Raw genomic sequence first — 15,291 nt, forward strand, 5'->3', positions numbered from 1 at the left:
CTCTGCTCAGCTCGTGTTCCCTGCAGGTCTTCCTTCAGGTATTTAACCATAAACTTTGAACTGATTTGGAGACGAGGCGCTCACTGGTGCCAACCTACCTGCGGGTTCTACCACTCACTATTACACCTCTGTGGCCCGGCAGTGCATATGAAGGTGTGTGGATGTACTGCTTTGCTTCAGTACTTTTTAAAACCTGAACCTGCAACGTGCACACACACACACACACACACACACACACACACACACACACACACACTTCCACTGTACACAAGCCTTTTATTAATTGAAAATGGAGCATCATGTCCTGGGAATATTACTCAATAACATCTCAGGGTGGCGTGTGGGCTGCTGCTTATTGCTTTGGGAGGGACGTCTTCATTTCCAGTTATTGGTTCAGGTGGTCTCGGAATGTAAAGCTGAGTCTGCTTCTGCCGCTTTCCCGTCTGCTCCGTTTCTGCTGAACACCATCAGTCACTTCCAAGAACACAGTATTCAGAACAGATTCGATCCCCTGGTGCAGACTTACAAGAACAACTGCTGGTCACCTGTTAGCCACGGGAGAGTGGCCACGCCCACGAGAAGCCTTCTTTCTTCTGTGGCATGTAAATGCTGACGTCTGCGCACCGATCTTGAGTAACTCAGCGCTGCTTTGAGGTGCTGGAAGACGTTTCAGCTCTCTCTGCATAGCACAGTGGATGATTCATGACGGAGGCTAGTAGAGATACCAGCCTCACCCACGAGTTAGCGAGCCGTGTTGACACCGGTACTCGGCTGCTGAGGCTGCAGAGGAACACCCGATCAGTCAGAGGAAGAAATGGCATGATGTCACCAAACCAGACGTCTACCAAGTCCTTCCATCCCTGTTGGGCCTCGGCCTCCGTGTCAAATTGTTTGCAACGCCCCAGATCCTGCCATAACGGGCCGGCGTCGTACCAGATCCAACAAATCAGAGCTCTGTTGGTCTTTGATGGTTATGTAATAACACAGAAGCACCAGACCACGTAGGCCGCGTTCCATTTAGCTGCTTCAGTTCAGGGTCGTCCATCATGCTCGTCGACTCCTTGCTGTCACATTATCATGACTTACTGGGACACTTGGGCAGGATGGAGGCAGCGTTCATGTTATTGTTATCACCGGCGCCTCTCAGATGAAGTCAAAAGCCAATATTGTGTTGTGTCTACGCCTCGTGAGCGCCAGCGTTATTACCCCGGAGTTAGAGGAGCCGTTCACTGTCACGCTTCCTGCGTGTCATCACCAGAAATAAATAAGAAATATGGACAAGAATGTTTGGAGCAGTTGAAGACGATGCAAACACTGGCGGACCGGCTGGTGCTGACTTAGACGGCGGTTTGTGTTGGTGTTGCTCACGGCAATGTATTCTTCCCCATCACTGAACCGTCTTTGACCTCAAGTGTCGTGAATGTCTATATATATATGAATATATATTTTTTAAGTTATTAAGTCTATATTACACTATAGTACTACATGTAGTACTACATGTAGTACTATCTCCCAAACCAGCTCCATGAGACGCCGTTCCTCTGTCGTTGAGAATTTCAAGCGGTGTGACGTTTGCCAGACGGCTTCCTCTTTCTTCCTTTATACGTTTTGCTGAGTGGGAACCAACAATTATGTGCATCAGCGCCACCTAGTGTGAACTAGTTTCTTACTTGATCTTGACTCTTTTTTTTTTTTTTCCTTTGTGTGTCGTGCAGCAAAACTAAAGCTTGTTTCTGAACTCTGAGGAGTGGAAAGAAAAGATGTTTGTGTTAAAGGTAGCAGGAAAGCAGGTCGAGGTTCAGCTCCCGTCTCTTCCTAGAACGTGGATTTATCGCATCAGTTTCCCCCCTTCATAATTATTCTCAACCTAGATCATCAGCAGCAGCAGCAACTCCACACTCTCTGCACTGTATGGCACATCAGATTTATTTATTTCAGCCATATCTCACCGCAGTGGCTCTCACCCAAACACACAGTTTAGCATTCGTGTCACTGCCTGAGCTCACGTCGGACACCGGCACTCGCTTGTTTTCTCAGCTCGGCTCTCTGTGGTTTTTTTATATTTTTCTCTGGCCTTTTCATTGAGCTGCTTCCTGCAAGCCTCTCCCGTGTTTCTCTGCTGTTTCTATCAATTTCACCCTTAAATTGCACCCCCCCCCCCAAAAAAAAAGGAATCATGTCCAGTGTGGTTCCAGCTACAGTGTCAGTCATTTTAACCCCGAATTACACCTTCTTTAATCATCCTAGTGTTTTAAAGGAAAATGACCTCAACCTAAGGTTTTGTCCCTCTGTTGCTGTGTGTGTGTGTGTGTGTGTGTGTGTGTGTGTGTGTGTGTGTGTGTGTGTGCGCGCGCGAGCGAGAGAGAGGTTGTATGTTATTCCGTAGCCCCAAACTGTCCATGACCTAAAAAGATTGCTAATTGCAGGTGAGAGAGAGGACAGAGCAGCTGTTCCCCCGGCCTCGCCGCCGTCCTCGCTGAGCTGCAGCGTGACAAAAATAAGAAGCTGATGTTTCATCACCTTACGAGCTGTCTGGCATCACGAACGACCGTGTCCCGTCTGAGCCACACGTCCAAGAACAGCCCCGAAAAGTCCAAACAAGTTCTTTCTCTACAAGTTTAGAGCACCTTTGCCATAGCGCACACTTACGTTCCTCCCAGTCAGCGTTTTCATCAGCACCCATCGGGGAAGTTGTAAGACTTCTGTTTGCAGAAAGTGAAAGCTCTACGCCCGTCGTCTCATCACACAGCAGCCCAGCACCTGACCCAGGACAAGTAGGACTAGAGGGTCAGTGAGGTCACTTCAGGTTCAACAGAAGTGGTCCACGCTGGAGCAGAATGTATCACCACGGTAACCTGTGCTGTGTTTTGACTGGTGATTCCATGAATGCAGTTTTAACGTCTCAGGACCGATGAACGTATAGTCGTGGTTCAATAATGACCCGGGCCCAGTTCTAGGAACCCAGATCAGCGTGTCCAGGTGACCCAGGTCGACAAACTCCAACAAAGCAACCCCGTGTCTCCTGCTCCGCTGGTGTGTTCTCATAAAAAGGGCAGCAAACTAAAACTTCTCACTTTCATGACGTCAACATACGACAAACTATGTCACATGACATGGAAGCTACTGGGTTTTGCAATATTAAGAAAATAAAGCAATGATTTTGCATCATGATTTTCATACAGGAGGCCGGTGTGTCCCAAGCTTCCTGCTTCACACTGAAACACGGGACTGATTTGTTGTCCCTACGTCACATGACACAGGGCAATTGAAGGAAGACTGCAGTACGTGAAAAAAACAATGAATGTCAATAAAAACTTCATATAAAATATGGGAAGATTCTCTTTGAAATTGCTGGCTATAGAGTTTCCATGTTACAAACATGGCAGTGAGACCCGGAGTTAGCAAAGACTGCGGTCGCACTGCGGCGTGTTGTGATGTGTCCTTAAAGCTCAGCTGAAGTTTTTTCCGGTCCAAAATATTCCAGTGGTGCAGACCAGTTAGCGAGCTACCCTGTTGCTAACTGGTCCGGATTGTGACGCAAATTTGCCCATTTATGGAAACAAAATAACGTGCAAAGGAACCTCAAATTGTTGGGAAAACAGAAAAAAGGGCACATCTGAAGTGGGTTTTTTTGTTTGTTTTTTTACAAAAAGAGCAACTGTGCAAAACAGGAGATTGGAACACCGAATTCCAAAAACCTCTGATGTAATCAGTCTCCAGCTAATTCCCAAACTGTCTCCAGAGAAGCAGCAACATGCCGACCCCAGCCGACACCACGGACGGTGTAAACGTCTGTCGACCAAACAAGGGGCCCACCTGGTGGACCTCCAGGGTTTCTTCTTCTACGCTGCTTATTGAAACCACTCCAAGGTTGCATGTATCGCCACCCTCTGACGGGAATTGGCCCTACGTAAGCTGATGTACTGAGAAAGCCCTGACGGCAGGACGCAGATCGAGGAGTGGCTCAACGTGGGCGGAGCTAAACGTTTGACTCAGCACACTGGTTGCAACCATTCAGAACCTTTGCCTAACCTTAACAATTCAGACCCTTAACCCTTAACTCAGACAACACAAGGAGGAAGCAACAACTCCATTCATGGGGCTGCTGAGCACCACAGTGCACCTGCGCTGGGCGGAGGGGTTGCCGAGTTCCAGCTCCAGCTTGAGAAAATGGTTCAGAGCCTCCAGACCAGAGGTGGGCAGTGTGGTGCTGTTTGCCTTAGCGCCCCCCCCCCCCCCCCCCCATTGCCTCTCTTCAGCGATCACAGCAGTACTGCAGAGAGACACGCCAGCCACTTTGATCATCGCACCAGGGGAGAGAGAGAGAGAAGGAAAGGGAGAGAGATGGAGAGGGAGAGAGAGAGAGCAGGGATGCAGCAGGACATTGAAGCTGATGTTTAAGAATTTGACATTTATTCCACAGCAGAGAGAGAGAGAGAGAGAGAGAGAGAGAGAGGGAAGAACTGAACAAGTGAGAACACCATGGAAAGAAGGAGAGATTAAGTGAATGGGGTGTGAATGAGTGAGGGAGCCAGGAAGGGAGAGAGAGAGAGAGAGAGGCTGAACAGTGAAGGAGTGAATAATTGGATGTTAGTGTTAAACAAAGCAAACCAACATGTTGTGATACCGTTTGCACCCCGAGGACGTCGCTGCGTGATCTTCCACTAGAACCCCAATTATCCTGATCACACGCTATGAAATGCTGATCTATTGGAGTCCGGCTGAAGCCTCCGCTAATTAACTCGCTTGGAGGAGGGAGTGAATGAATGAGGGGATTAAGCAGCGCGTCTGGCTCTGGAGGAGGGAGCGGACCGACCCGGCTCCACATACGTGGGTCCTCTAGAACGCGCACATTCAGTCTGGATGTGCCCAAGTTGTCAAACTCCGAGACGAGAAGGGTTCCTGGTCTGTTTACCTCTGCAGGTCTCGTCAGAAATGCTCTCGATGCGTAGTTTTGTTCAGAAATAGCGAGGTAAGCTTCACCTGTGGTTTGCAGGAATGTAAATATTTGATCCAGGCTCTGCAGGTCTGAAAGCCCTCACTTCACTTTTATGAATATTAGGGATTAAAAGTCATTAAAAAGTCCCCATGTGGTCAAACGGCACTTGTTCTTCTCGTTTACTTGATCCAGTTTTCATTCATTTCTTTGTCAGAACTCATTCTGGTGCATAAAAGCTTCCTCTGCGCACAACCACATTTGTCCTGTTCAAAAGGATCTTCAAGAAAAAGCCTTCAACGAGCCCTGGTCTTGTTGTTCCTGGTCAAAATGTCATCAAGTGACGCTTCGCCCAAACATCATTTTTCATTTGTCTCACTTTTAAATTTCTTGAACTCGTGAGGATTTGGTTTTTTTCATCCTGAATTCAGAAAATGTCACCTTCGCGTTGCCGGTGGAAGCTAACGGAGACCGAGGATTAACAGAACCAAACCAGGGTCGTCCGCGTTTTCTTCTTCTGCAGGTTTCTACTCAACACATCCACAAATTCTTTGATTGAGCGACCCAGAAGTTACGCTGCCCGCCGTGTGAACCTCCGGCGCAGACGCCCGTTAGTCCGAAGTCACTTGCAGGAACAAGTTTGTGTTCAACGGCTTTTGAATCCACCGACAAGTCAAGCAGGGAAGCAAACGGCGTCACGGTTTCAAGACATTCAAACGAATCAGGTTTTCCTTTTGGGCCGAAGTGTCACTTCCTCCATTGTGTGGCGTTTTCAGACACCGGACACAACAAAGACTCACTCCGTTCCCTACGGGGGGAGGGGGGTTCAATTTTTATTCATCATCAGGACTTGATGCATCCAAGTTCAGAATCATTCAGTTTTGGCACCTTGAAAGATATTACGCTTTTTTTTTTTTCTTCGTAATTCTCATTTACAACAACACAACGCGAAACCAAAGAACAAGAAAATGAGACAAAGAAAAGGACTAAGGCTTTGTGAGAGTTCAAAGGAACGAAAAAAATCAAAAGGCAAGAATGAGATATTCTTCAATATTTAAAAAAAAAGCCTTGATCCGTTGTCCAAAGTTTGTTCTTTTTGTTTCAAGCGTAATAAAGCCCCGTCCCAACGTCCCACTCAGAAGAGAAAAGAATTGAAAGAGACACAGTACTGTAACATTAATTTCTACTTTGTCACGCCCACTGCCCTTACATGGTATCATTGTTCACTTGTTCAAAACATAAGTTCCTTAAAAGCAGATCAGATGATTTTGATTAGCATGCATGTAAATTCCTTTTTTTTTTTTCCTTTTTTTTTGGACTCGCTTAGCTTTACCTCGCTGGTAGCCATGTTCTGTCACGCACTACTTTGTGTCTTTGGCAGTAGTGACGCTTCATCGTCCACAGTCGTCTTCAAGTTTGCTGAGAGATCCTCCATCGCCCAGAGTTCTCTCTTCGCTCCGCCCCTTTATGGAGCAAACAAAAAAAAAAAAAAGAAAGAAAACGAAAAAAAACCAAAAAAGAAAAAAAGTGAGGTTGCCTCTTCACCTCCAGTTGACCCTGAACAAAGATGGCTGCCAGGGTTTCAGCGGAAGGCCAAAGGTTTTGTTTCTTTTTTTTGTTTGTTTTGTTTTGTTACTTTTGTTGTAAAAAAGTGATAATGTGACTAACACTAACCGATATCAGTTCATCAAGTGGAGCGAAGCGTTTGACCGTCATGATGAATCCTCCATCTTGGTTTCCATGACGACTTGATTTGGCTTCACTTGTGAAGTTACTTTGTTTTCTTTTTTTTTCCTTGTAATTTTTTTTTGTTGCACCAGGGAGGTCTAGTCATGATTTATTAACATATATATTCATATATTCATATATAATCAATACATATATTAACTTATGTGTTGTTGTTTTTTTTCCTTTTCTTGCGGCCTGAATCGCTCCCTGCTAAAACCTCACACCGCAATGATTCACAGTATTAATGTAAATAAAGATTAAATCAAGAAGATACGGTAACTAAAGAGAGGAGTGGGGGGTCCAGGGAGGTTAGGGTGCGTGTGTGTTTTTGTGTGTGCGTGCGTGTGTGTGTGTGTGTGTGTGTGTGTGTGTGTGTGTGTGTGTTGGGGGGACTTGTGGGATGGTAGTGCGAGGGCGGGATCATAGGCAGGGCCGAGGGGTAAACTACACCCCATTTTCATCAGATTGAGGAAGAGTAAAAAATATAAAGTTCACCTTTAAACTGGCCCGGCCCACCACTCCACAGCTCCACAGCCACGCCCCCATCCCAGCTCCTCCTTCCCCATCCCCCCTCAAATCTTTACAAACATGATCCAAACTTGTTAAACAATGGTAGATGGGAAAATCATGCACGTTTCTTTTTTTATGCATTTTTTTTTCTGTTTCTGGCTTCAGAAACTCGGTAATCTGAGGTGCTGTGGAGCGCTCAGAAGCCCCCGCTCGTCCGTTTCAGGACCTTCTCTTCCTCCTTACGTTTCCTTACACTGTGATATGTCTTGCTGCCTCCCCCCGAATTCCCTCTGATGTTGTTTTCAGTGTCTGACGCCCCTCTGTCTGTTTCATACAGGTGTGGTACGTCGGTTAGCGGTGTTGCTGTGGCCGCTCGAGTCTTTCAAGTCCTTCTGGATGCAGTTGTGGACCTGCAGGAAGTTGTGGTCCCTCTCCGTGGAGTTATAGGTGGCCGTCGGGGTGCCCGTTTGGCCTTTGGGCAGTGTATACATGGACAGCTCGGTGGACGGCAGCGTCCCGAAGGCCTTCAGGCCCACTGGCGATGCCTCGCGGGAGTGCGAGGGATCCGTGGAGCGGGACGAGGAGCGTGAGCGGCGGCGGTAACGGTAGCGATAGCTGGGGATGCGTGTGATGGCTGCACCTTGGAGGTAGTCGGCGGCCCGCGCCCCCACGCGCAGCTCCCGGTGGCGGTCGATAAACATGTGCACAGCCAGCACGCCCACCATTTCGGCCATGATGAAGGAGAGGGCGCCGAAGTAGAAGGACCAGCCGTAGGAGTAGCTGTTCTTCTTGGAGTCGCTCTTGGAAGGATCCCCGGCGTTGGCTGATATGTAGACGATGATTCCTATGATGTTGCTCAGGCCTGCGACAGGAAGAGAGCGAGCCAAAGTGCGTTAGCCTCACAGACGCCGCCACCGTTACTGTCCTTGTCAGTCAAAGGCTGATCATTCACAAAATTTACGCGACAATACACGGTAAATATTGAGAAATATTACTACAGTAATACCACAACAGTAATATCACTAGAGTGCGGACGATTTGACAGAGCAGACAGTCGAGCGACCCGAACTGGAGGGAGTCTTAGCTCGTCCTGGTCCTGTTGTGGCCTCCGGGTCAGATTGCTGACCGCACACCCACAGTTCTGAGACAGCGTCGCCACGTTTGAAGTATTTTCTTGCTGATGATGCAGAAAACTGATCTCAGAGGCCAGTTGGTAAAGAAGCTGGACCAGCGCTGAGAAGCAGTCTGAATCACGGAAGTGCTGCAAAAAAATGCTGCTAAAACTCCAGTAGGACATCGCAGTGTCAGAAAATGCTGTTACACCCCCTACACACACGCGCGCGCGCGCACACACACACACACACACGCGCGCGCGCGCGCACACACACACACACACACACCAAGTCAGATGCTGCTGCTCCAATCCTCCATAGTTCACTGGCTTTTAATGAAACATTTTTGCTTTTACTGAATGAAGCCCGGTGACTTGCTGTCATTGTTGTTGCTAAATATCTGAAATCGGCGTCAAATTGTAAGCCACCGGTGCCGCACGCCACCAGCAGGAAGTATCAACAGAATCTGCTCCAGTTTACAAACCACATGTTTCATCCAACACTTGTCCAACTGTGGCGACTGACAGCCAGCGGTTTCCTGTCTCCCTCATTGAGATTCAAACTGGGGCAGATTCGCCTCTCACATTTGTGTCCACGTATTTCTTACACTCTTTGTGCCAGAATCATCAATCATCCGTCTCTCCTTTTGTCTCTCTCTCTCTCTCTGTCTCCTCTATTTTAGGTGTTCTTGTCATACAACATGACCAGAAATAGACACATGGACAGACTGACTTTCACAGATAGATGAGAAGACAAATATGCAGATAAACGGTAAAAACAGAGAGAGAAGCAGACTGAGGTGAGGCCTGATTGAGGTGGATCAGAGCAGACGAGTATCAGGGACACCTTATTTTTAGAGTGTAATCCCAGTGGCCTCGTCTTAGCCTAGCAACAGGGCGAGCGAGACAGACAGACAGCGAGGAAGAGAGTAGCAGAGAGAACTGCAGCTCTCGCTTCTGACTTGGAGGCGAACTAGTTATCTAGTACAGCACAGTAGGCCATGGCCTAGAACCAGAGTACACACACACACACACACACACACACACACACACACACACTACCATGCATGCACGCAAAATGGCACAACAGAAAGCTGCTCAGTCTTTCTCTCCTCAGCTTCATCTGCTGCACGCCACACACACACACACACACACACACACACACATCATGCGCTACATAACACATCAGCTGGTAGTGGCTCTGTGTGTGTGTGTGTGTGTGTGTGTGTGTGTCTATATAAGAAGTGAACCGACGGCTCGCCCATGACTCGCCGTTACTGGGACATGTGGGGTCACGTGTGTGCACCGTGTCATATCCTCTACCACCCTGAGGTTGTTTTTTCTGATGTGTTTAGTTTTTCATAATCATAGCACAAAATAAGGTGGTCTTGAATGATGAGTGAAAAGCTCAAAACACGGCTTCCTAAAAATGCTGGTAGGGGAAGAGTTAATACTCTTTTTTGACAGTGGTAAGTCATAGTAATACTAGAAGTAGTAGTAGTAGTAGTAGTAGTAGTAAAAGTAGTAGCAGAGAGGGGAAAGTTAGATTAACAGATTCAACTGCTGATGTCCTAACTTTCCCTACAACCGATGAAGCCACCTACAAGCTCAGCATCATCGTGTTGTGGTTCTCTGGCATCCTGGTTGTCATAGTAACGCGGACGCTCGTACCTGCGGAGACGAAGAGGATGCCAGCACTGAGGATGATGTTGTGGCGTGACTTGTAGAATTCACTGGCAGCGATACACAGCCCCCCCATGAAGAGCAGGATCACACTCAGGATGGGGAAGATACTGGAGGCTCGCACCGCACCTGGATACACACACACACACACACACACACACACACAGACAAATCATCATCGTCGACATAATCATCATCATCATCATCACAAAAAACTGGACAGCTGATTGAATACAAAAGTTGTGTGATATCAGCCAGCAGACATTTTTTTCGCCACTGGCGCCGGTGTCAGAGAGCCGGCCAGTGGTCACATGGGTCATCATTTAATGCACTAATACGTAGTTTTGTCACTTGAAAACAGAAAAAGTACTGGAAAATGAGCGTCAGGAGGCGAGTTCACTGACGATGAGCGCTGCTATCCTCTGATATGCAACATGAGTCAAATCCGTCAGTACTGCGGTGGACAGTGACGTCATCCAGATCCCAAAGATCCGGGTCCGATGTGAGAACTGGTGCAGGCAGCCTTGAACTGGTCACCAGAGCCCTCAGGTTGAAAGCGTAAAGTCGTGTGAGAGGAGGAAGTCTCTCCAGCCAGCAAACCCACGAATCAGAGGCCTCGTCTCTCCCGTCTTTATCCGGTCTCTCTTTTATTGGACAGCTTCTCACTCCATCAGACCCGTGCCCACCGCTCTATCGCGCCATCTCGCTAAAACTTCCTCTATCTCTGTCCTTCTTCGCCCTCCTATCGGTTTCTCCATCAGCTGTCTGTCTGTTTGTCCAGTGCTTAGCTGATTGGCTCCGGGGTTATCGTGGCGCTGCTGCGGTCACGGAGCTCGAGCCGGGGCCCAGATGGCCAATGTCACATTCCTGGACTTGGTTCTCAACGCCACTTACTGAATAATTCTCCCTCCTTTGTGTAAGAAACAATTTCTTCCTCCCCTCCCCCCTCACTTGTCACCGTATAACTAATAAAACTACATTGTATACATCTGCGATGTGTGTGACCACCGCAGTGACATTCACGTTTGACCTTTGACCAGCAGAATCTCTTCAGGTGAATGAGAGTGGGGATGGACAGACGTAAGTAGAGGAGTTTGAGCTTTTCTGTTTTCACATTAGCAGTCTTTTGCTCCTCCAAAGTAAAATTTCCAAACCCGACCTAAACGTGCGTCCTGATGACATCAGATGTCCTACGTTTCAGCAGTGTTGGAGGCAACTTTGAACAATCTGAGAAAAAACTGCCTGTTGAAGGGGGGACAGAAAACGTGTCGTCAACTTTAATAATGTCACCCAGCCATCTTTGTTCCTCTGTTGTTTTCTGTGCCCCCCCCACCGCCGCTGCCGCCACCCCCTCCAACCCCCAACCCCCCGGTTGCCTTCAGCAAAGCAGCTCAAACACGAAGAAAGGTGACCTCAGACTTGGCGCTGCACCAACGCCCCCTCCTCCTTCATCCTATTTGTTTTAACCCCATCTCCCCTCCTTCATTGACTTCTTCAAGGTGGAAAGCTGCTCATACTGGACATACACACACAAACACACACACGCGCGCGCGCACGCACCTGTGCTGCACTTGATTTATCGCTCTCTTGAGGTGAACACACAGCTGGCTGAGACCTTCTATTACATTGAGAGACAAACCCCGAGCAGATACTTTAATGGATACCACACAATTTACGACACTAAGGTTTTTACTTTGCAATCAAATTTTTATCGAGCGTTTGCGAAGCTCCACCTGCCTGAGTCAGTGTTGCGAGACAACAGCGGCCGAAGTGACATTCAGAAGTCGCAGTCGCTTTTATTAGCCCTACTAAAGGTGCTGATGTTGGGATAACGTGTGTTGGTCAGTCAGCTGAAATGTCTCCGCCACCGTCTGATGGACTGTCAGGAACTTCCGTGCGCTCGCCGTGTGCACATGACCGATGCTTCTGGCTGTGGAAACCTCTCGTATCTCACGTTTGCCTCGCTGGCTGCTCGAACACTCGCAGATAAACCCATGAACATGACACCTGCCCGCGGGCTGGTTGTCTGAGTAGGCTCAGCGTCGGCAGGGTACTTCAGGAAGTGTTAGCATAGCTGCGGCAAAACTGGGCTGAAAAAAAGAGACGCGGTGCTGCAATAAAATGAAAAGAAACTTGCGTGCGAATGTGTGATTTCACGCCGTTCAACGTGGTGAAAGCGGTTCTACCAGTAACAGAGGGCAGGAGTGATGTTTGTGTGAGAGCTGAACCGGAAGTGAGGGAAATGAAAAGAGGATCACGAGCAGTGCGTTCAGTCGCTGCCACTCAGGTCCAGCGTGGAAATTCGACTGTTGGGGGGGAAGTTTTAAAGTCAGATCATGTGATTCAAACTCATTTGAAACAAAGAGAAAAACTTAACTCAGTTTCTACTGACACATTTTTATGCACACATACCCTCCCCTCATTTCTCCCACTTGGTTCCACTGCAGTAGTGTGTGTGTGTGTGTGTGTGTGTGTGTGTGTCTAGCTGACTTATGGTTTCATTAGCTGCGGCAGAGGAGAGCCTTGTAATTGTGGCTGAATTATAGAGGTGTGGGTGGACACCACCATGGGAGCTCTGTGTGAACACACACACTTTAATGTTTACACACAAACTATAGTGCAGCAATATGCAAACGCGCGCACACACACACACACACACACACAGGAATTCAACAAGCTACAAAGTGCACACACTCATCGATCCAGCTTCCCGCCCACACTCACTCACTCACTCGCTCGCTCGCTCACTCACTTACTCATTCGCTCACTTGCTCACTCATCAGGTCCGAAGTGGGGTGTTTCCCATACACATTGTACACTACCCACGCAGGAGAGATCTGCTCGCTTTCTCTCTCTCTCTCTGGCTCCCTCTGTCACACACGCACACACACACACAGATCTAACTAGTAACTCACACACACATCACATTCCTCCCACGTGGGAGAGCCCAGCAGCAAAGAACATGTGGAAGCAAAAACTCTGTAAAACAGCAACAGGGGATTCGTGCATGTGTGTGCGCGCGTGTGTGTGTGTGAGGATACCCGGTAGTCCTTATGTTGTGGGGACACAAATTAAGTCTGCATGACTTAAGTCACCACCTTTTAGGATGACGGAAAGATGGAAAGGTTATGTTAGGTTACACTCTAATGAATGTAATGTTCTCTGGAGTGTGTGTGTGTGTGTGTGTGTGTGTGTAGGCTTGAAAGATGTGTTCACTATTCTCTCTCTCTCTCACACACACACACACACACACACACAAACACTGCCTGCCAGTTACTATCATGCTGTGTTACTCATGTAAATCGTGATATGCCTCCATGTCGCAACTTTGCTCCCAAAAATAGCTGCGGTGACATCAGCAAGTCAGATGACATCATCAGTGGGTGACGTGTCTCCTATAGCGTCCTGGTGTGGAGTTCTAGTGTTACGTATGAGCATCCAGCACACTGCTTCCACCTCAGAGCACATCTGGACCGCGTGTGTGTTCTGAGGGTGACGACGTGGTTCCGGGTCAAGGTTGAAGCAGAACTCAACTGGAACACAAACGTGCCGCCTCCAGGTGCCTCAGGATATTTCATTCTTCCTCTCTCCTGGGTTACACTTCATTCCAAAGGGAAAATATCTCATATTTTATCCTGTGCAGTGTACTTGACCAAAATGGGGCTCACAGTGAGTTTGTGAATTTTACATTTAAACCACAACTTTGTCTCCCTTCATGAAAGTAAAATGTGTGTAAGGTAGAAAGTGACCTGCTGCCTGACTGCCAGCAGCTGGTTGAGGACAAAGACTTGGATCCTCGCGCTGAGGTTGGGTCACGTCAGCTTTCAGTGAAACGACAGAGTAAATATGAACATAATCCCTCTGCCCGAGTTGTCTGTTCGTTACGTGATGACGCCTGAAGGCATTCTTTTGTGCTTTGATATATTACTTGTTTTTTTGTAGCTTGTACTTTTGACGCTATTTTCAGCTGTTGACTACCTGCTCCTCTTGAAAGGCCCGCACAGTTTTACTGTAATTCCATGATGCTGCACAATGACGATGAAGTGCTCGACCCCAACTGCAGGAACTCTTTCCCAAGACTTCCGAGTTGCTGGTTTCTTTCATTATTATTTTTTTATTCAATGGAGGCGTCTCAATGTGCTGCGTCCTGCATCACTGGACCCCCGACTGGAGTTTGATCAACCTTCTAACTCAGTCTCAGTCACTAATGTGTCAGACTTGGTTCTGGTTCAGCTGGAAAATGCGGCTGGATTCTACCGCTACCGTCTCGATATCCCACACATAGCAGCAATTATACTGCTATGATATATCACTGGGGGGTCCTCACAAGTATAGAAGTACAGCTGTGTTTTCGTGTGTATGATTGTCCAAGCCAGTTAAGGCCAGAGCTGAGCTGTCGGCCCTGTCTAATCCCATTCAACATCTCCGTGCATGAGACGCGACACACCGACACCTCACACACACGCAGACACACAAACACACACACGCACACACGTTATACATTCCACCACACAGTTATCACACTCTCCTGAATCCGTACGCACGACGGCTTCGGTCATTTTAAGAGTGTGTTTTGCTCCTCACATCAGACTCGGAACACACAGATTTCCTCTGCTGGACGAGTCTCCAAACGCTCGTCCCCTCACGTATTCGTTGTTTGACGCTTCTCATCCTCACAGTCGTAAAAGGAAAACACACGCTGTCAAACCATGTCAGCACAGAACTGCACCCACTGATTTTCCCGCAATCTCAATTATTCGTCCTGTGAATGCAGAGGAATGAAGAGCGGCGACGCCCAGAGACGCACCGCCTCCTAAATCTGTGACACCATCAACATCAGCTGTGGTTTCAAGGACAGCGGGAGTCCTAGACAGGGAAGACGTACGACGGACAGCAGGCTATACATCAACCATGGCTTTATGTAGGACATCAGAGTCTCCAGGCCCGGGTCAACGTTCTATCCTCGGGTGGTCTTTGTTTCTGGGACGGCTCTGGACTGCAGGTCCCTCTCCACGTGGATGTTGTCTTATTCTAAACAAGACATTTCCATTTAGGTGTTGACACCAGAAGCTCACATTCCAAAGTCTGACTTTAATAGTAATAAAATATTTATTCACGTTCATTAAAGGCTGACCAGAAGCAGCCGGTCCCACCAGGGGGCGCCACGTATGTTCAGCACGACTGGCAGCTGCGCACGCCAGTCAGTATGTGTGACGAATCACCGACGGTGTGTTTGAGCCGATACGCGTAAATACATAGGTAGTCAGCTGAATGTCTCGTGGTGGTTGTCATGGTGACCTTTGACCATCAAATCTTTGCTCTC

At 48.0% G+C, this 15,291-nt stretch overlaps 1 protein-coding gene across 1 annotated transcript in view; it reads right to left on the reverse strand.

Moving 5' to 3' along the window:
• Window positions 1-5,728: 5,728 nt before the first annotated feature.
• cacng2b (calcium channel, voltage-dependent, gamma subunit 2b) overlaps window positions 5,729-15,291 on the reverse strand; it is a 51,447-nt gene continuing 41,884 nt past the window's right edge. The window contains exons 3-4 of the mRNA XM_086212303.1: window positions 9,957-10,097; window positions 5,729-8,036 (exon numbers count right to left, since the gene is read on the reverse strand). Of these exons, the coding sequence (XP_086068429.1) occupies window positions 7,504-8,036; window positions 9,957-10,097 (674 nt within the window). The 3' untranslated portion in view covers window positions 5,729-7,503. The remainder of the gene's footprint in view (window positions 8,037-9,956; window positions 10,098-15,291) is intronic.

This window comes from Aulostomus chinensis, chromosome 8 (assembly GCF_037954235.1).
Source record: "Aulostomus chinensis isolate RoL2024-O1b breed Wild chromosome 8, RoL_Achi_v1.0, whole genome shotgun sequence".
Classification (NCBI taxonomy): Eukaryota; Metazoa; Chordata; class Actinopteri; order Syngnathiformes; family Aulostomidae; genus Aulostomus; species Aulostomus chinensis.